Genomic DNA, 21,317 nt, shown 5'->3' with positions numbered 1-21,317 from the left:
GGGAATCCAGTGCCCCAACCACCATGCCACCTGCTGGCACCAACACTGGTTTTTAATTTCTTCATCATTGATTTTTTTTTTTTTCTTTTTGCCTATAGAATCAGGCAGTAGTTTTGAGAAACAAAAAAAAGTAACTAGTTTTGAGAAACAAAGAAAGAAAAGTCTAGAATGTTTTTGAATGTTTTTTACTAAGTAAGAGTTTGGAAGTAAATTTTTATTTAGCCTTTTGGCCCAGCACAGGGAAACAGCCCACTCCTCTCAGAGAATGTTGCCAGCAAATGTACAGAGCATCGCCCCCTGCAAGCCTTTACCAGAAATTTGACAAGAGTATGCTCACTGGGTTCTGGCCTCTGTGCTTGTTACCCAATGTAGAAAAAATAAAATCCATTATAGGAAGAAAGACAGGTAAATCAGGAAGAATGCACAGATACTTTCTGTTCTATTATCTGGTCAAAGTCAAGATGGTGGCTTCCTCCAGTGGTCATTCTGTATCACTGCTTAGAACTTTTGAAAAGATACACTAAAGTATTTGTATGCAGAGATACATTTGAATCAATAACATGAGATTGGCATCTGAAGACTCAGTGGCTTTAATCAAACTATTTGCTCAACGCCCTTCAATACTTGATCCACAAACTTATTTCAAGATTAGAATGCCAAGGTGAAGATTAACACCTCTAGTTTGTGGGGCTAATGAGACATGACTTATTAATCCTCCAAGAAAATCGTAATTAGACACTGTAGCACTGCTTGCTTCGTTGTTAAATACTACCCAATCCCTGAAGACTTGGGAAATAAATAGGCACTAGAATAGAAAGCAGTGTTATAATTAGGCCCCCTGAAATGAAAGCAATACTTTTTATTCACCCACATGGAAAGTTTTTGTCACTTTTTTCCCTAAATAACTCAGTATTAGCATTTGTAATAAAAGTTTGATACAAACAGTCTTGAAATAGCTAGACATGTGAACACCAGAGAAATAGGATATGATGATTCATCAGAACTCTGCTAAGAAGGCACTTTATTTGCAGAGTTTCAGCTGCAGCAATGTTAATCATGGTCCAGGTTAACTATCCAGATGACTAATGTATTATTTATTTTTTCATTTAATAGATTCTTCCAGGACCAACAGTTGGCCTAATGGCTATGTCGCTGGACTCCCATGTGGTTGACCGCGGTTCGAGTCCTTGACCCGGTGGTTTAAACTCATGCTGGGTGCATGTGCGTGCGTGCATGCCCAAAATCCTGAGAGGAGAATGGAGTAGAAGGGACTGCAGTGTGGCCATCCCCCCTGGGGGGGTGATTTCTCGCTTTCTGTCTCTCCATCTCTCTCTGTCTTTCTGGCGAGCACACACACCCTATAGCAAAAACTTCTCCAAAAAAAGAAAGAAAGAAAGAAAGAAAGAAAGAAAGAAAGAAAGAAAGAAAGAAAGAAAGAAAGACTAGATTCTTTCTATTAAGACATGTTCATTTTTAGCAATAAAGATTTCATAATGCAAGTTTAAATATTTTGGAATTACTTCCTTTTATTTTATGGTTATTTTTTTCAATCTACTCTCACAGCCCAAAAATAAAATCAAGTAAGGGAAAGGGGTAGTGCTGCAACACAGGAGTATAGCAGACATTTACTCAACGGTCCTAATCCTAAGAAGGTAGGATATAGCATATCTAAGCACTATGCATGCTCAACAAGTTTTCCCATATTTGATATTCTAAATTTTGTTTTCACCCATGGATTAAAGTATAGAAAACAAAAAAGGAGGAGAGGAAAAGGGGAAGGAGGAAGAAAATATTTGTGACATTTCTTTGCTGCTTTAGAATAGTCTCCTTGCTGGGGTTGGCAGGTGGTGTGATAGTTAAGGGCACAGAACTCCCACATGGTTGACCATAGTTCAAGTCCCAGACCTGGTGGTTTGCTTTCTCACTTTCTCTCTCTCTCTCCCCCTCTCTGGCCAAATTTAAATGGATGAATAAATAAATAAAATTAATTAAAAGACAATTCTTTAAAAAAAAAAAAAGATAGTAACCTTGCTAAGTTACAACTGGGAAAAATATTGCTGGTATTCTACATACAATTAGTTACCAAGTGTACTAATAAATACCAGATTGTGAAATTATGTCAACCACATCTAAATATCAACAAATTTCTTTACACAGCTGGAAAATATGTAAGATATATAGATCTCCATGTAAGCAACCCAACCAAGACTTACTGATTAATTTTGTCCTACTTATTTTGTTTAAAATCATAAACAGCATTCTTTTCACCATTTTTTTCAAAAATCTCACATTTCCAAACTGTCAAACTTTCATAAGTCTCCTAACCCCTGGCAGGGGGGAATGCCACATGTACAGGGCTAGAAATGTCAATGATTACCTCCTCACCATGGGAGTTTCAGAAAAACATCAAGAGTACTCCAATGGGAATTTTGGGGAGCCCATTTAGTAATTAATTATTCTGGTCATTGTAAAATTGGATAAAAATATTGAGGGAAATGTTATTTTCTTTCCATATATACTAAACCCCTTAAGTTTGGAGAGAGTATTTCAAAAATAAAAAATTAGTTGGTGAGATTAAGATCATGTGGTTGACCAATAGCTTCCCTCTGTAGTAGACCAATAGCTTCCCTAACTACGTACTATGTGTATGTTCTTATTCACAAGTTGTAGTGGGAAATAATAAGTAATCACAGTATTTGGAAAATAATAGAAAAGACATACTTCTTAAGGATATGGTATGAGTCAGTTTAAGTTAACTTCTTTGAGTCTTTGGTCCCACATTTCAAAGTGAGGGCACTAATAAAACTTAGTAAAATTGCCTTGATAATTCTGTGATATATCTGGAAGATGTGTTCTATGAGATTTCAAGCAACAAATGAAGGTGTGAAAGGGATCAGGACATGAGAGAGTGCAGAAATGGATGAAAACCTTGACTGCTGTAAGGAATCTTTTGCAAAGCCTATGCATACTCTCTTCTGCCTAGATAATAGGCAGCAAGGCAGGTCCTAGCCCACATGGAGAAGGTCATCCGAACAGAGAGGAAAGATGTGATTCAGTTTTGTAAATCCATATGCCTGGATGACATTGCCAGAAAGTGACTAAATGGCTAATTTAATGGTTGACTAAAATTCTGTTTTAAATATAGCTCCCAATTGCTTCCCAGCTTTCCTTTCCCCTTTCTGTGCAGTAGAGCAAAAATGTCACCACTCTGTGAATCGGGAGATTCGTGGTCTAGTTTGAGTTCACTACATGTGCTTCCTCTGCATTGGCTGTTTATTCACTGATTCCTGAGAAGCAAACGAAAAGTGAAAAAGTCATCCAGGGAACAGTGTGTGCAGAGAAGACCAAGCAAGCACAGGGTTTCAAAAAACACACTGATCGTAGCAGGCATGTCATAGGTGTGGCAGGAAAGACAAAGCTAGTGGAGGCGACAGCAGCCAGATGTGGACCGTGATGCTGAACTCAGGTGCTGGCCCCTATGCTCCAGGTTAGCACGACCCAATAGAGGATAAGGTAATGCAAGCCGTAAGCATAAACCACATATGTAACTTGAAGTTTGGGGGGCTTTCTTAGAAAAGATAGAAAGGAGTAGGTGAAATTAATGTTAGTGATAGTTTCTTTTACCCAGTATAAACAAAATACTATTTCATATAGAGCAATATACTTGATATTTTTATTTTCAAAGGATGGGGTAGGTACATAATACTTTTGGCCTATCTGAATTTGCGCTATTAGCTAGGGACTGCCGTTGTGGACCTTGCAGCTCCAGGCTATCCAGAGACATAGACCTATCTGGGTTTTACGTGGGAAGTGGTTCAGTAAAAGCAGTTTTCAGGAAGCTGCATGAGGCTTTTGCATGTAACTATGCAGCAAATTGTGAGAATGGTATTGACACAAGACAGGGAGGAAATGATCCTGATGAAATAATCTGAGTTGGAAGTTGATTGGAGATAAATTGTGGTTGTTAACTCATGGACTATAAAAATCTGAAAGAAACTTTAGGTTGACACAATCTAATCTAATTAAAGGAAAAACCAACAAGCAATATGCAGAGTCATATAGTTAAAAGAGCAGTAAAACTATTATTTTATGTGATCTGATTATCTTGCTTATCTTACTGGGCCCAAGCCATTAGGTTCACTCAGTTCCACAAATAATAATGTCAAGCATCTTCTAGTGAACTGTGCTAGGCTTTAGGAATTTATGTGCATGAGGACAGGTGTTCCTCATGTCTGTAACTTAATGTCCTGATATTTATACAATAGAAGGCAAAAGCTATTTTGAATGCTCTAAGAACACAAAAGAGGAACTATCCAACTCTGCCTGAAAAGTCTAGAAAAGATTCTTTTTTTTTTTTTTTTTTGAGAGATTTTCGCAATAGGGTGTGTGCGCTCTCCAGACAGACAGAGAGAGACATAAAGACAGAAAGAGAGAAATCACCCCCCAGGGGGGATGGTCATGCCGCAATCCCTTCTCCTCCATTCTCCTCTCGGGATCTTGGGCACGCACGCACATGCACTCGGCATGAGTTTTAAGCCACCGGGTCCAGGATGAGAACCACGGTCGACTACATGGGTTCCAGCGACATAGCCATTATGCTAACTGCTGGTTCCCTAGAAAAGATCCTTGGGGCAAGTGACACCTGAGCTGAATATTGAAGGTTAGGTACAATTTCTACAGGTGGAAATCAAGAGCGGAAGGAAGAATCAGAGGAAGATTAGGAAAACTATCTAGCACATCTGGGAAACAATAAATATTGGTCAAATTTGGGAAGTTCATTTAGAAATGAAGTTGGAAAGTTAATTAAGTGTAACTGGCAGTCTCAGAAGGTCAGCATTTGCTGCAGAGACCTGGAGCTTCCTCAGGGAAAGAAGACACTTTCAGAACCCACGGGGGAGCACTGGGTAACATAGCTTTGGCTTGAGAAAAAATACAGAAGGGTCAGTTTCTGAGAGAATAATGTGAAGACAATGGCTCGCAGATTTTAACTCAAGAGTGCTGACATAGTGTCAAATATAATGATCCAGCTTTTCACTGAAAAGTATTCAACATTTTACTAAATTGACCTTTGCTTGCCAACAGCAAACTCAATTGCATCATATTCTCTGTTTAAAGTCCTAGCATAAGAGCCAGTATTATATGAGGATAATCTATAAAGGTGAGGCTTTTCTGTTTGGTACTTGGTATTCCATGAACAAGAAACTACAGGGAAAAATCACTACTTTCTTTACTTTCTTTTTTTTTTTGGAGAGGTTTTTGCTATAGGGCGCGTGCGCTCGCCAGACAGAGAGAAACAGAGAGACAGAAAGTGAGAAATCACCCCCCCAGGGAGGATGGCCACACCGCAATCCCTTCTCCTCCATTCTCCTCTTGGGATCTTGGGCAGGCATGCACACATGCCCGGCGTGAGTTTTAAGCTACCGGGTCCGGGACGTGAACTGCGGTCGACTACGTGGGAGTCCAGCGACATAGCCATTACGCTAACTGCTGGTCCCAATTTTCTTTTGAAGCTACAGAAGATGGAAAAATAGGTTTCTGTTCGCTTTCTATTGGACATAACAAATTATTGGAAATATAGCAACTTAAACAATGCCCACATATTAACTCATAGTTCTTTAAGTCAGAGATCCAGGCAGGTTCAACTAGACTCTCTGCTGGGGATCTCACATGGCTGGAATCAAACTATCCACAGGACTGGGCTCTTTTCTGGAGACTCTGGGGAAGAAACTGCTTTTTGAGTTCATTTTCATAATTGGCAGATTCTAGATTTGTCATAGGAACAAGGTTCCAGTTTTTTTCTGGCTGTTAGTCAAGGGTTACTCTCCTTTCTTTCTTTCTTCTTTCTTTCTTCTAAGAGATTTTTGCTATAGGGTGTGTGTACTCGCTAGAAAGAGAGAAAGAGAGACAGAGAGACAGAAAACAAGAAATCACCCCCCAGGAGGGATGGCCACGCCACAATCCCTTCTCCTCCATTCTCCTCTCAGGATCTTGGGCACACATGCACATTCGCCCGGTGTTAATTTAAGTCACCAGGTCCAGGACTCTAACCACGGTCAACTACATGGGAGTCCAGGGACATAGCCATTACACCAACTGCTGGTCTCATCAAGGGTCGGCCACTCTCCAAATCTTTGTATCAAGTTAGGAAAATGGTATGTTAGTCCTTCTTTTGCTTGGACTATCTCTAACTACTTCTGATTCCAGCTAGGAAATAGATATAAATATATATTGATTAGATCAGGCAGATCTGAATGATCTTAAGGTCAAATGATTAGTAACATTATTACAATAACAAAATCCTTTGCCTTTTTTCAACCAGTAATCAGTTTATTAAAATAGTTGACTTAGTTAAGCATCTGCAATGGTGACTTCAAGCCTAATTCCTGATTCAGTCCTGATGGAGGTAATCCATTGAACAATCTCAGGACTATGCAAATCCCCGAGTCCCTGTGGACACTCATGTGGACATGATCGCATGTCCTGGAACTTTTACCACAAGGCGTTTTTCTTGTAGTGATTCTCAAAGTCTTGGTAGGCATTAGAACAAGTCCATTCACTTTGAGATTTTGCAAAGTGGGGAACACACTTCTGTAAACATTAGTTACATATACTAAAGATATGGAGATGAAGAGTAATTGGGATTCTAGGCCAAATGAAATTCAGCTCCCTTCATGTTATAGCTATCTGTATCCTTAAGACATCATTCTCACTCAATGAGATCCCTGAACATAAGCAGAATTAACTGACTCCTTTTAAGTTTGGTAATTACAAATGCAAAATGAGTATCCTCCTACAGACAGAATGCCAGAGGACTAAAGCTGGTGCAATAATAGCAGCTGTGATAAATAATGTATGCATAATATCAAAAGCTATAGGGAGGAAAGAAATGGAGAACCCGTTTGAAAATTTGGGATTTGCTCAAAGCTGCTCCGGCAATATTCCCAGGAGGGAAAATACAGAATGGTATTCAACTCTGCAGTTCTGTATAATTCATCAACCTTTTTCCTTTTCATTTTTGACATTGGCCCTTCATGGTTAACTGGAGAAACAAAGAGCTAAGTAGCTTCCTTAACTGTTTGATAGAGTAATTACGAGCATCCTGACTGGTACATTTTCTGCTTAATCTGTTAATAAATGGCGTCCATTTTTCTCTTAACCTGTCCTCCTGTCTCACACTGGACTTGATGCATGCACAATACGGCTTTCCATGCTCGGTTCTTGGGCTGCTCTCGTTGGTTTCTCTCTCATTACAACTTTCTTATGTGATCATTGTTAACAGAAGAAAAGTGAATTCTTTATGACAATTTTGCTCATCTGCCCTTGGTGAATTTTTTCAAAATGTGATTCCTATGGGCTTCCTGGCAGCAGGGCAAATCAAAAGCTAATCAGTAGACTCTTTCTCAAGTGTTGGAATTTTTTCAAAGAAATTTCATGTCTTAGGATAAGAGGATTGTTTTTTTTTTTCACAGTAATAGGCAGCATGCTGTGGTATAGCCATACATAAAGATGTCAGACTATTTAAAATTGGAGGAAAATAAGATACTAAAAATTAAAATTTACCCGTGGTCCAAATTTCCCCTCTGCAGTTGTCTTTACTTCCTTATGCATTAATCTCTCATTAGGGGAATATTCATTTGGGGCTGATCAGGAAGAATCCATTTGAATAAGGGAACTTCTGACTTCAAAGAGGTGGTCAGCCTCATCCCATCCTAGGCCTTTGATTCTTGGGTGAAAAAAATAGGTGATTGGGAGATTAAGTGATTAAGCCAAAGTCACATAGCTTATGAGTACCATACCTTGAGCTTCCTGCTTTGTTTTCTCTTGAAGGGAAGTCTGGGTCTCTGTGTATTCTTCTCTAGGGGACAGATGACACCCTTTTTTTTTTTTTTTTTTTTTTTTGAGAGAGAGGTTTTTGCTATAGGGCACGTCTGCTCGCCAGACAGACAAAGAGAGCCAAAGAGACAGAAAGTGAGAAATCACCCCCCCCAAGGGGGATGGTCACACTGCAATCCTTTCTCCTCCATTCTCCCCTCGGGATCTTGGGCACACACGCACACGCGCCCGGTGTGAGTTTAAGCCACGGGGTCCGGGACTCAAACTGCAGTCTGCTACATGGGAGTCCAGTGACATAGCCATTACGCTAACTGCTGGTCCCACAGATGACACCCTTTTCACCTCACAGGATTTCTCCCCTCTAACCTGTTATAATGCAACTCCTGCTGCTACTGAACGTGTATGTCTCACATTACTAACCTTGTGTGGCTAACATTCTGCTATGGTTATTATACTTGGACTCTAAGGCTTTGCGCAAAGTTACCATGCTCCTGAAGATACTATTCCCAGTGCTGGATACCTGAGCAAGAGATGAGTTACAGGGAGGTTCACATAACTGAAACGGAGAAATAAAGGGAAATGGAATTCCTAGCTCTGTAGAAAGATGTCAACTGTTGTGTTCCTGTGTGATGAAGTTAAGACAATAACTGTCTTTTCTTAGCAATCAAATACCTGTGAAAGGAAGGGGGTACCACTGTGAAGAGCTACAGTTCATACACAAGTAATCTATTCTCTGCAGGTTGGGAGAACTCTCTGCAGGACCATGTACATAATTTGTAGGACCCAGGAAAAAAAATGCAGAGCCTCTTGTTCAAAAATTATTAAGAATTTCAAGACAGTAACAGCAAAGCATTAAACCAAGTATAGGAGCCTTCTGAGCACAGAGGCCCTTTGTACATATCACCAGTCTATATCTGGCAACAAGGAGTTACTTTGGAGACATCTGGTCTCAGCATGACCCACTGAAGCCTTCACTTTGCCATGGTATTAAGAAAAGAGTCTTGCTGAAAGAGAGGAGTGGTTTGATTGTGGCTACTTGGGTAGGAGGAAAAGACTCTCGAAGGCTAATGTGGATCTTAGGGCTTGGAAGTGAAACTCTGAGGTCCAGCAAACCCTATCCCTGAGGGGATTCTCCCTTCACTGTCCATCTTGCAGGATCTGGATTCTGTGTAATAGAAGATGTGGTTTTCTTACACTTATAGCAAGAATTGACCTTGAACATTAGAAAACTACCAGAGTAAGAAAAGTATAAAAGCACTAAGATGGGAAATGTATCCTAAGTTCTCCATATTATCTCCGGTGTCTGCAGTGCCTTTCACGTAGCAGGCACTTGTTAAATAACTGTTGATGGCTGGTACCATAGACCGTTATCTCAGTGACAACATTAATAGAGCTCTTCTGGGCATGAAAGGAACATCTGAGATTCAGAAGAGAAAAGTATCTCCACAAATTAAAAAAAGAGAAATTTTGAAGTATATTAATAATACTCACTTTAATTCTGTAGTTTAAGAAAATGTTAGTTCAGGAACCAGCAGTTAGTGTAATGACTATGTCACTGGACTCCCATGTAGTCGACCACGGTTCGCGTCCCGGACCCGGTGGCTTAAAACTCACACCGGGCGTGTGTGTGTGCATGCCCAAGATCCCGAGAGGAGAATAGAGGAGAAGGGATTGCGGCATGACCATCCCCCCTGGGGGGGTGATTTCTCGCTTTCTGTCTCTGTCTCTCTTTGTCTGTCTGGCGAGCGCACACGCCCTATAGTGAAAACCTCTCCAAAAAAAAAAAAAAGAAAATGTTAGTTTGTCTAAGGATGAAAGACTTTCAGTATCATTTTGCATACAAACTAATTATGAATTATTTTATAGGTTTATTAAATATTTATAACAATTTCTAAAATATTTAGCTGTGCTTTTCTTCTGCTATCAAGTTACTTCATAATAATAGCTCTGCATTCTTTTCCAGTTCTTTTAGTTAGAGAATACAGTTAGTGGCAAGGTGTTGGGAGAAAGTAAAAAGAGGCAGAAAAGCTGGAGAAAAAGGCATGAACACACAGAAATGAAAATAGAAAACCCACCCATCGAGGCCTCCAAAATAAAAACAGGCCACCGTAAAAAGGAAGGAGAATGGAAAAGGAGGCTAAAAAAAGATGGGAAAGTGAGAAGTAGGCCCACTCCTGTTTTCCTCAAGAGCACCCAGTACCACACGGCCTACTTGGTCAGTATTTGGAAAGACCACACTGCCCACTTGGTGGGTATTCATTGATGAATGTACAAAAGCAATATCGATGTGTCGTAAGCACCATGTGCTGGTAAATACTTAACATTCAGCTCAAAGGGAGGAAGATGGTTTGTAGCATGTGTCAATTCTTTAATAGATAGTTTTATTTATTTATTATTTTATTTAGCTTTACTTATTACTTATTTAATTTGACCAGAGAGGGACAGAGTGAGAGAGAGGAAAGTGAGAAAGCAAGCCACCAGGTCCAGGAGTTAAACCATGGTGTCATGTGGGAGCCCACAGCCTCTAACCACCACACCACCTGCCGGCCCCTGCAGTTGTCAATTTCTGTTGCATAAATCCTCCCTCCATGATCCATTTTAAGTTACCCACATGAATTGACAGAATGTGGAATTTTAAGTTACGAGGATGAACTCACTGACTATGGAACTGGGAAGCAATGTGTAGTATCTCCACTGTACAGATGTGATAGACTTAAATAAGACTGAGAGTATAGGGAATAGTAAAACAATTAGGAAATACTCAGTTTTTAATATATGTTATTTTTATTTTATTTCATTATAAAGGGCTCTGTGACTATCAGGTGGAGATCTCCTAACATTCTACAAAGTTGACATTTACCACTTATTTTTCAAATAGTTCAGTAAAAATATGTTTATTTAGGGACTGGCAGGTAGTATATGGTTAAAGCTTTCAACTCCCCCATGGCCGACCACAGTTTAAGTCCTAGACCTGGTGGCTTGCTTTCTCACTTGCCCTCTCTGTCTCTCTCTGTGTCTCTCTGGTCAAATAAAAAAAATAATAATAAATAAAATTAAATAAATAATTCTTTTTAAAAAATGTTTATATAAAGTGAATATGGCAAAACATTAACAAGTAATAAATTCAAATTAAGGATATATAATTATTTAATGTTTAAGATTGATTTAATTTATTATTATTACTATTATTGTTCATCTGCTATAGGGCATGTGAGCTCGCCAGAGAGAGAGAGGGAAAGTCCAGCATCTCAGCCACCATGCCACCTGCTGGCCTTAACTATTCAATTTTTTAAAAAATAAAAAGGTGGGGAATATGAGGTCACTTACACAGATACAGTGTTTGGTAAATCGGCTAATTATTGTACAGTGACAAAGTACTGCCATCTGATTAAAGAGATGTGGTGTCCAGATGCCATAGCCATAAGGATATTCAATGTTCATTCCATCTGAGTCAATTATTCAGCAATTATGTACTGAGCATCTGTGACCTTAAATGCAGGTGATAATTCAATAATGAACAAGACATACTCCTTTATCTCACAGAGACTACAGCCTAGTTAGAGGGGCACACAAGTAAGCTGAAGATTACCATTTGATTTCGATAGAATTCCACAGAGGATGCGGTGATGACACCCTGGAGGAACATCTAAGCCAGCCTGAGCCGATTGAGAAAGACCTTCCCAAAGAACCTAAGATGAGAACCTAAGATCAGTAAGACAGGAGTTAAACCATAGCTTACAAGGAGAGGAAAGGAAACTTGAGTAGGTGGGACTAGCATCTCTTGTGTATTACTGTGTGCCAGTGATCCATGCACAAATTATCATCACAGCAGTGCTGTGGAGTGGGCTATTGCTACCCCATTTTACACACCTGATAAATGAGGCACAGAGTTAGGGTTTTTAGGTCATGTAAACTGACAAAGGGAAACTGTAAAGCAAAACTGACCATGACTTGTTCAGAAGAACTGCAAATTGTTCTGTGCATTGAAGTTTGAGTGTGTAGATATTAGAGGTTATGTAAAATCACAACAGAAAGGAATAAAAGGCTTTTAAAACCTTATAGATGATAGGGACCCATTAAAGGGTATTCAACATGGAGGCAAGAAGATCAAACTTCTATTAGGAAAGAACACTCTGGCATCCATAGGGAGAATAAATTAGGGCATAAGCAAAATAATGGGGAGACCATTTAGGAGCCCATAACAGTTCATCTCAGAGAACCAGTGTCCTGAACAAAGGTAGTCAGAAATGGTTGCAAAAAAGTAGGTGGATTCTAACAGCACTGGAGGTAAACCTTACCAGCTGATGGGACATGGTGGAGAGGAAGCCAAGAATGATAGATTCCCAGGTTTCTGACTTGGGCAACCCCAGGGGCAGATGGGGAGCCATTATCGGAGATATTGAAGGTGGTGATGGGGTGATAATGACAAGGCGTTAAACAGATTTAACGTAAGAATCTGAGTCAGTGACCAGTGACAATCAGACCCAATGTTGTTTAGATCATCTACTATGATGTCTTTCAAATGCAAAGTTATTTCTGGAATTATGGGAAAAACAAATGAGGTACCTATTCAGGTCAGTTTTAATTATAAATGGTATGGTAAGTATGAAAAAACTTTGTAAACTATGAAAACATTACCTTTCATTATCACTATTAATATCATTCCTGGTTAGGGGCCACCAAGTGGCATGGTGGTTAAAGCACTGGACTCCCCATGGCCAACCACAGTTTGAGTCCCAGACCTGGTGGCTTTCTCTCTCTCTCCCTTTCTGTGTGTGTGTGTGTGTGTGTGTCTCAGGTCAAAGTAAAAATAATAATAACAAAATTAAATAATAAACTCTTTTTAAAATTATCATTACTGATTAATATGCATTTTTCTCCCACCTTTCATCATATTCAAACCACCCAAATGGTTCCTTTTACCTGCCCTTCCATGGAAATTTTTACCTTTTTTTAATTTAGTCTTTTCACCTTCTCATCCTCTACCTCAATGGCAGGTACTTTGGGTAGAATGAAGTGGCTTTAGTCTGCTCTCATCTATCAGTGAACAAGTATTTATTCATAGTCTCCCAGGTGGGCATGCAAAGCCCTATGAGTATGTTGCAATCAAGGGGCCATGGTCTTGGGGCCATGGCCCCAGGGAATCATGCACTTAAATCCTCCTTCTGCATTTCTCAGCCACATGTCCTTGAGTAAATACTCTGCTCATCTCTCTGCTTCTCGGTTTCCATCAGAAAAAATAAAATAGATGATGCTTCACTGGTCTGTTGTATTACACAAGATAATAAACATGAAAGAAAATAACAGAGGGCCTAGTGTCCAATAAATGTAGTTCCTGACCACCCCATAAGGCTGTTGCCCAGGATAAATGACCTAATACTCAAAAGAGGGTTATGATTTCCTTGGAGTAATTCTACGCTGTAAGTTCAGTCGTTTTTAATGAACTTTGCCGCTGTTGTTCCTATTCTTGTTTTTACTGGTACCAGGGGCTCATGGTAACCATGTCTACAAGCCTTTGAGCAGCACTTGAACATATCTTTATTATTATTATTTTTAAATTGCCTTATTTCTTTGTTTCAGCTAGGGAATCATTTCTTTCTTTGCTTAGTGCTGCTTTAGAGAAATAGCCAGATGTTTCTACAGTTTGTTGTTTCTAGCCACGTACTCTATTATTTAGATACACTGCTTTGTTAGGTTGAGATATTGTGTCTATTAAAACTTCAGTAGTTGGAAGAAACTATAATTGTTCTGTTCTTGCACACAAAATCAAAGATGCTAAGAGATTAAAAATTGGAGATAAGGGAAAACTTAAAATGTAATTGTAGCTCTTTAAGCATTTTTTAATATAAAAAGAAATAAACTTTGAAAAACTTTAATTTTATATAAATTGCCTATTACCAGTATGACTACTCTGATGAGAGAGTATTAAAATGTCTATTAAAGTTGGCATAGCTAAAGGGAAGGGACTTTGAGGTTGACAAATCAGTTAACTTTCTACCCAGTTTAATAGCAGTCCATGAAGACTGAATGATGTGGCTTCTCTTTGTGTCTTATTTCTATGCAAAAAGCAACACCCACCCACCCACTTTTAACAAACCATCCTGGCAGACTCTCAGGCACTTCATGATGTTATAGAAAACACAAAGGCACCTTGTATGTTAAATTAACCACGTATCTTTGGTTTTTCCCTGAGGAAGGCTTATTCAGGGCTGCTATGATACTGTCTTTTAGCACATACTCTGAGAATGGCTACAAAACGGAAAGAAATTTCATGTCCTGTCTCCTGGAGAGCCTCATTAGAAACTCTGTGCATGGCTTCCTTGCATTGCAAAAATTCCAGGAGATGAGAGATGTATTGACTGTGTGCATGTGTGTGCGTGTGCATGTGTGTGTGTTTACGCGCAAATGCCCCAAGAGAAGTATTGACTCTGCATGCATGGGCAAACACGTCTTCTACCTTGCTATGAACAGAACATATAGTGTTAGTATTTTAGTGTTTAACGGGAGTTTCCTTTAGGAATTATTTATACTTAAAATTGAACTTACATTTTTCACAGTCTAATTATACTATTAATAAGAACTGTCTTTTTTTTTCGTTTCCTATTTAAAATGCATTGGGAGAATTACCAGACTCCTGAAGATATTAAGCAAGCTTCATTTTTATAAAGTACCCAAATGTTTGCAAATTTCTATCCTAAACTGTCCTACTCAATGTTCATGTCACAACACAATGAGACATCATTGTTATTCATTTTACAACCAAGGAAAACAAAGGTCAGTAAGTTTCTGTCACAGAGCTAAACCAAGTGACTCAAGTTCTTGTGACCCCTCCCCCCCCAGTCCAGTGGTCTTTGCATGTCACCATGAACAACTCACTCCTATTAGTTGAGATCTGAAATAATATTTTAGTTCCCCTGTGTATCACAGTAGACACGAAGGTGCATTCGAGAGTGCAACCAGCCTGCCATGACTAGAGAAGAGGAGGCAGTGTGAGGAACAAGGACAGTCTATTAAAATAAATAAATAAATAAAAATAATAAATCAAACTGGACAGATTAGATCTCCTGAAGAGAGAAGACCCAATGGACATAAGTAAGGTTTTACAGACCCAGGGAAGCTGGACTAGAGCTATGTAGCTACTTGTCCTACAGAGCAAAACCTCTAGAGTAGTAACTGGGCTTATCATACAGGGACAATCTATAGGTTGGCTATTGGGGCCTTTGAGAACTGGAAAAATCCTCAGTGGCAATAGAAAAATATAGCAACTGCCTAGGTAACTGGGTTTAATAGCCTAACGTATACAATGTACAGCAAACGACATGTGCAGTAGAAAGCTGCAAGTCTCATTGAGTCTCCTAACCTTTGGACTGCTTTCTCTGCAGCTTGCATATTCTCTGCCACTTCTTCCTTCTTTTCCCTACCTGCTAACCTTGAGGAACGTTTAACCATGAGGTCACACTCACACTCACCACACTCAAACATCTCCCAGGTTTTCTTCCCAAGCCAAGCTATTTTTCTTTGGTCCTATCATTATCTACCCAATATACATGACCCGTTTCTACCCACCAGGGGAAGTGTATTGTAATTTTCCCCCTCAAATTCCACATCTACCTTCTATAGGAAGGTATAGGTATCAGTAGGATCTGGGAGTATTGAAACAGAGGGCATAGGAAAGGCATTCCAGGCTAGTGAGGACACTCATGAAAGCATACAGATGAGCATGAAGGCATATGGCAAGCAGTACAGAGGCTGACCTAAGAGGCATAGAGGCTTGTGTGGGCAACTAATAAGAGGGAAAGATGCTGACTTCCCATGTGGAGCCTCAGAAGGAGGAGATTAGATTTGATTCAGTAAATAACCTAAAATGAATGAAGAGCAAAATACAAAATATATTAGGAAGATTAATCAGACTCCACAGAGCCATAGGAAATGAATAGATAACATACAGACATGTTAAGGAATAAGGGATTTTCTGGGAACCAGCAGTTAGCGTAATGGCTATGTCGCTGGACTCCCACGTAGTCTACCTTGGTTCGCGTCCTGGACGCAGTGGCTTAAAACTCACACCAGGTGCATGTGCGTGCGTGCCCAAGATCCCGAGAGGAGAATGGAGGAGAAGGGATTGTGGCGTGACCATACCCCCTGGGGGGTGATTTCTTGCTTTCTGTCTCTATGTCTCTCTCTGTCTGTCTGGCGAGCACACGCGCCCTATAGCAAAAATCTCTCCAAAAAAAAGGAAAAAAAAATAAGGGATTTTCTAAGGGCCTGGACAGGATGAGGCATGAAGAAATTAAGAAATAGTTTAGCAACCTTGATGACCAAAGAGAAAAAAAGATGGTAGAAAATGTTATTAAGCTTTGTAACTTTCTTCTGTTCCTTTTTTCATTTAAGTTTTTTGTCCTAGGGGGATTGTGCTTATAAGAGAGAGACAGACAGACAGACAGACTATGGGAGTCCAGTGCCTTAACCACCATACCACCTGCTGGCCCCTCTTCTGGTTTTCTAAAAGCAACCTTAATGCAGACCCATCGAACTGGGATCTCTGAGGGTGGTGCATGTTTTCTAAAGGTTCTGTAAACTTGCCGTAGAGAAGAACTGGCTTATGTAGCAAAGGAGACAGATTCCAGGCTCAGCACTTTTCAGTTTGCTTTCTAGTACTTCTGAGTCAACCAGAGGGTTTGGCTTATTGGTGTGTGATGATGGTAACAGCAGAAGGGGCCAGATAACTTGCCCCACCTCCCTCTGAGTTGGTCCTCTGTATGTGACTGAGAACTTCATGAAGGCCAAGGGGCAAGCACATTTTACCTTCTTTATTCCTGTCTCCCATTTGCAGCTGCCCCTCCTCAGGCATGGAACTTTATTCTCTCCCACTATTCATCTGCGAATGCATGTTAAAGTCACTCACACGTCCTTTACAGTAGTCTGACAAGTAAGCTAATAAACGTTTGTACGGTGATTTCACTTGTAGACATTTTCTGTTGTTCATACTACAACACTATGGAATAGGTAGGTCAGAGATGTCTCCATCTTATAGAAAAGGAAAGAAAGCCCCAGAGAACCTTACATCAAGATTACAGAATTACTAAGGATAGACTTTAAGTGGGGAACTTGAATACAATTTTCTCTCTGCCACTCCATTCTACATCTTGCTGTGGTATGTGCATTTCAACAGAGATCAAAGTCCCATGTTAAAGGAATGTGGTTCTATGGGGCCAGCAGGTGACGTAGTGGTTAAGGCACTGAACCCCCACCTGACCAATCGTGGTTCTAGTCTTGGACCTGGCAGCTTGAAAACTCAAACCAGGTACATGTGCGTACGTGCCCAAAATCTCAAGAGGAGAAAAGAGAAGGGATTTCAGTGTAGCAAATCCCCCTGGGGGTGATTTCTCACCTTCTCTATCTCTCTCTGTCTCTCCAGCAACTACATTTGCTCTATAGCAAAAATCTCTAAAAATAAGGAATGTGACTCTAGCTGAGGGCTTCGGACATCAGCTTGGAGATGAGGGACTAATTCATTCGGTGAAGCTCTGAATCACATTGCATAGGTTCCTGCCTTTGCCTTCGTGTTATCTGCCACTTGTGTGATCCCAGACAAGGCAAAGAAAATTGTGAGCTTCGTGTTATCTGTCTACAAAATGGAAATAACTCCCATCTCTTTTGTAGGGTTTTTCTAAGAACTTCCTGAAATATCACAATGTCCTTGCCACATAGTAAGCCTCACCTCCTCTCCCCTGTTTCTTCCCCATTTCACCCACACACAAGGCAAGTCCTACTAAGTCAAACCATGGGCTCACTCTTCTTTCTTGTGGCTCTCTGCTCTCCCTCTTAAGTCTCTTCTCTCTCCTCCAGAACCTTGTGCCAGTCCCATCTGCCTCCCTTCACTTCTCAAACTAGCCAAGCATTTTCCCTCCTCAGTCCCTTGGTACATTCTGGTTCTTTGGCCTAAACTCCATTTGCCCCACGCTTGCCTCCTTGCTCCTCCAACCTTGGTGTCAACCGAAGTATCAGTTCCTCAAGGAGGACCCAGTAACAGTAGGTTCCTCCTATTACTCTTTATCACTGGATACTATAATCTTCCTTTGTCACATTTAGTGCTGTTTGTAAGTTTATATTAATTCTATATATAGTTTCCTGGGTCACATTAATTACAGTTGGTAAGTGTATATTAATTCTATGATGGATTTTCTAGCTCAGGGTCTGTTATTGTCAGTAGACCATTGACTGTCATGGGGCAGGAATGAGATCTCTTTAGTTAGCCACTATGTTCCATTCTGTGACCCAACATAGAATTTAGACCCTAGGGCATGTTCCAAGAATATTTGTCCACTGCATGTGGGATGACTCCCCTCTTTCAGGGGACACACTCCTACAGGCTCCTCACCAATTCACTAAAGAAACCACTAAAAAGAAGCAACTGCATGGAGCCCACATCCTCAGACCTTTTCCTTAATTCTCTTTCCCCAACACTGATTCATACATTACCATAAATTGGGTTGCATGTGGTTGTTTCTTGATTCCCTAATCACATTGTCATGTTTCCGAAGGTCAAAATCCTTTCAGGATCTTTTTTTTTTTTTTAAATTTTCCATAAATCATATAACAATTAAAAATGCTATAAGTGCACACTAATTTCTTGATGAATAAAAAAATAGATCAGTCAAGCCTATTGTATCCCTTTACACAAAGAAAATCTTCACATAGCAAATATGGAGATACCATTGCAGCAAAATAGTTTATGACTACTAGCTTCCTTCTTCTTGGGTTATTATTTTGAGTTTCAATAAGAAGCAAACAGTCTTATCTTGAAAGGGAGATTGGATTTATTTTTAATAAGAAAGATAGAATTGGAAGCTTGCATTTTTTTCCCCAAAAAATTTAATAACAGCACTAGTAAAGCCCTACACTCCTCAGCTGGCCTTATTTCAACTATAAGAGAACAAAGCTTCTAGGTAAGCTTCTTTTGTGATATGAGTGAGACCAATATCACCAAACCTGTTTAACTTCATGGAGAGTCAGGAGAGGTCAAAGACCAGGGACATCTAGTCTGAGCATGTTTTCAGAATCCAGGATTGAGCAGAGGACAGGAAGGGAAATACCAGTTTTCTCAGAGCCACTGTCCTCAAACATAGAACATGGGAGGTCCTGATAGCCACAGATAACCTTGGTAAGTAAAGAAATCACTTTGCATCTCACCTTCTTTCTCCATTCGTATCTAAACAAATAAACAAAAACAAAAACAAAAATAAGTGAAAAACATGTAAGTAAACTGTGTCATGGTTATGCTTAAAGTGGTAACCTGCTGGACCGAGACTTCAATGCTTACTCTGTTATCAGTTTCCTCCAGTTGCTCACTTGATCAGTATTCTTTGGGTGATTTTAAAAACAAAATACACACACACACACACACACACACACACACACACATATACACACATATATATATATATTTTAAAAACCTATATACCTAACAATTATGTAGCAAATACTGTCTAGTTATTCATTCCTCTCTGGATTTGGCTTTGATCTTATAACATGGGGCAGGAAAAGAAGTTAAGTTATGCTTAATGCCTGATACACCAATGAAAATTTTCAAGGCTGGCATGGAATCTGTTTTTCATGCAGCCTCACTCAATCTCCTGTCTCCTCACCTCTGGTTGGCTTCATAACAATCAACAGAGCCTATAAATGACATCTACTGACGAGTGCCTTCTGTCCCCTCTCTCAGGCTGCAGCAGTCCTGAAGGTTGATGGAGGGCCATGCTATTCAAACAGCAGGCGTGGCTGAGACAGAAGCTCCTGGTGCTGGGAAGTCTTGCCGTTGGGAGTCTCCTATATCTAGTCGCCAGAGTTGGGAGCTTGGATAGGTGGGTAATTAAACACATGCTTATGCCCATTGACTTTAAGTGTCTCTTGATTTAAACTTCCTTAGGACATAATTTTAAGCCCATCCATTTGTTTTCCTTTCTCAGAATTCCCAAGAAATGTGCTTTTCTGCAATATTGATTTTGATTTATTGAGCCTTTAAAAGAAAGAGATCCAAGTTGCTCAAACCAAGGTGTTCTGTCAAGATCCATTTGTATTCTGTGTGCATTGACACTTGATTTCAGAGAAGGGATAAAGCTGTGTACACTAAAAATGTCATCTACTAGAGCTCAATGTGGTCTGTGCATCTGGAATTAACCTCTAGCCATAGCAAAACAGTGATGATGTATCTATGTATCTGTATTTTGAAATTTATGAGTAGACAACTAATGTGCTATTAGGAGCAGTAAAATTATGTATGCGCCTGTAAAGGAGCTCAAGATTGCAATCCATTGCCCTGCAAAGATGGCTGCAAGCATGGAGTTTTAACTATGGTAATTAGCCCTGGTTTTCAGGAGCTGCACATATTAGACAAGGAGACTGTCGCTCAGACTAATTGCCCAGAAAGCAATGGAAAATCCATGGAGAGGAAATTACAGCGCTAGAGTTTGGCTCTAAATAGACAAACAGTTGAGAGGTACTGGACCTGCAGAAGTCCCAGCACTAACAGCTAGCTTCACATTTAATGATTCTGGACTGTCCTACATGCAGTACAATTGACAAGGATGTAGAAGTTAATTTCTGAAATGTGAGGCTTCTTCTCTTTGCCCTTTAAAATTGATTCTCACACTGGAAATATTTAAGTCTATTATCCATGAATTTAATTCCCATTGTCAATGGAAATACAGCCACACTTTAAAATGAAAATATCTGCCTTTCGCTTTTTCTTTCCTCCCCCAATTTAAGCTAATATGTAGATCTTTCACTCAAATATTTAAAAATAATAGAGCAGTAGTCCTTATCTTCAGCCAGTGTGAAATTTGACTGATAAACCCCTTTGATGCTTTTCGATTCAAAATTCCTGATTAAACTTCCCACTCACTGGTTGTTACCTCTGGGAAAAGTATAATCAAGAGTTTATCATTGACTTTAAGTGGGTTCCTAAAGTATCACTCAGTTATTATATAAAAGACTTAAGGTGTTTCTGTTGTCCTGTGTCCATAACACAACTTTTCTGTCAATTCTTCCCAATACCCTTAATTAGTTCCTAATAAGTTACTTTGTATTGAAATATTTACTTTTTATTTATTTACTAATTGATCTAATGGCCATTAATCCATTCTGTATGGACAATAATTAATGATTCTTTTCATTTTCTTCCCAGTTTGTAGTCTCTAATGGTGGACTTTTTCCAATTTTGAAATTGACACGTGCTTACTTAGTCCATTCCTTTAGTGATGATGTCACTGCTGTAGGAAGGAGCTGAGGTTACTTCTGCTGTCCCTTCTACTCCTAAAGTTTTATGTTTTTTAGTCTCGGGTCCATGTTCAGAATCTATACCTTAGGAAGAGGGAAATATTATGATAGTTTCTCCTATCTTAACATCCTGAGTTAGGGAGTCCAAAAAGCAATTGCTCTACAGGCTGTGCTCTCCCAACGCAGAAGGTAGAAAGAAGAGGGAA

At 39.7% G+C, this 21,317-nt stretch overlaps 1 protein-coding gene across 1 annotated transcript in view; it reads left to right on the top strand.

The window, feature by feature from the left end:
* Positions 1-21,317, top strand: part of HS3ST5 (heparan sulfate-glucosamine 3-sulfotransferase 5) — a 193,925-nt gene that overhangs the window by 168,803 nt on the left and 3,805 nt on the right. The window contains exon 3 of the mRNA XM_006157020.1: positions 19,559-19,697. Within this exon, the coding sequence (XP_006157082.1) occupies positions 19,591-19,697 (107 nt within the window). The 5' untranslated portion in view covers positions 19,559-19,590. The remainder of the gene's footprint in view (positions 1-19,558; positions 19,698-21,317) is intronic.

This window comes from Tupaia chinensis, unplaced genomic scaffold (genome assembly GCF_000334495.1).
Source record: "Tupaia chinensis unplaced genomic scaffold, TupChi_1.0 Scaffold000527_1, whole genome shotgun sequence".
In the NCBI taxonomy this organism is placed as follows: domain Eukaryota; kingdom Metazoa; phylum Chordata; class Mammalia; order Scandentia; family Tupaiidae; genus Tupaia; species Tupaia belangeri.
Note: the sequence above shows the minus strand (reverse complement) of the source record. Positions and strands in the feature narration are given on the sequence as shown.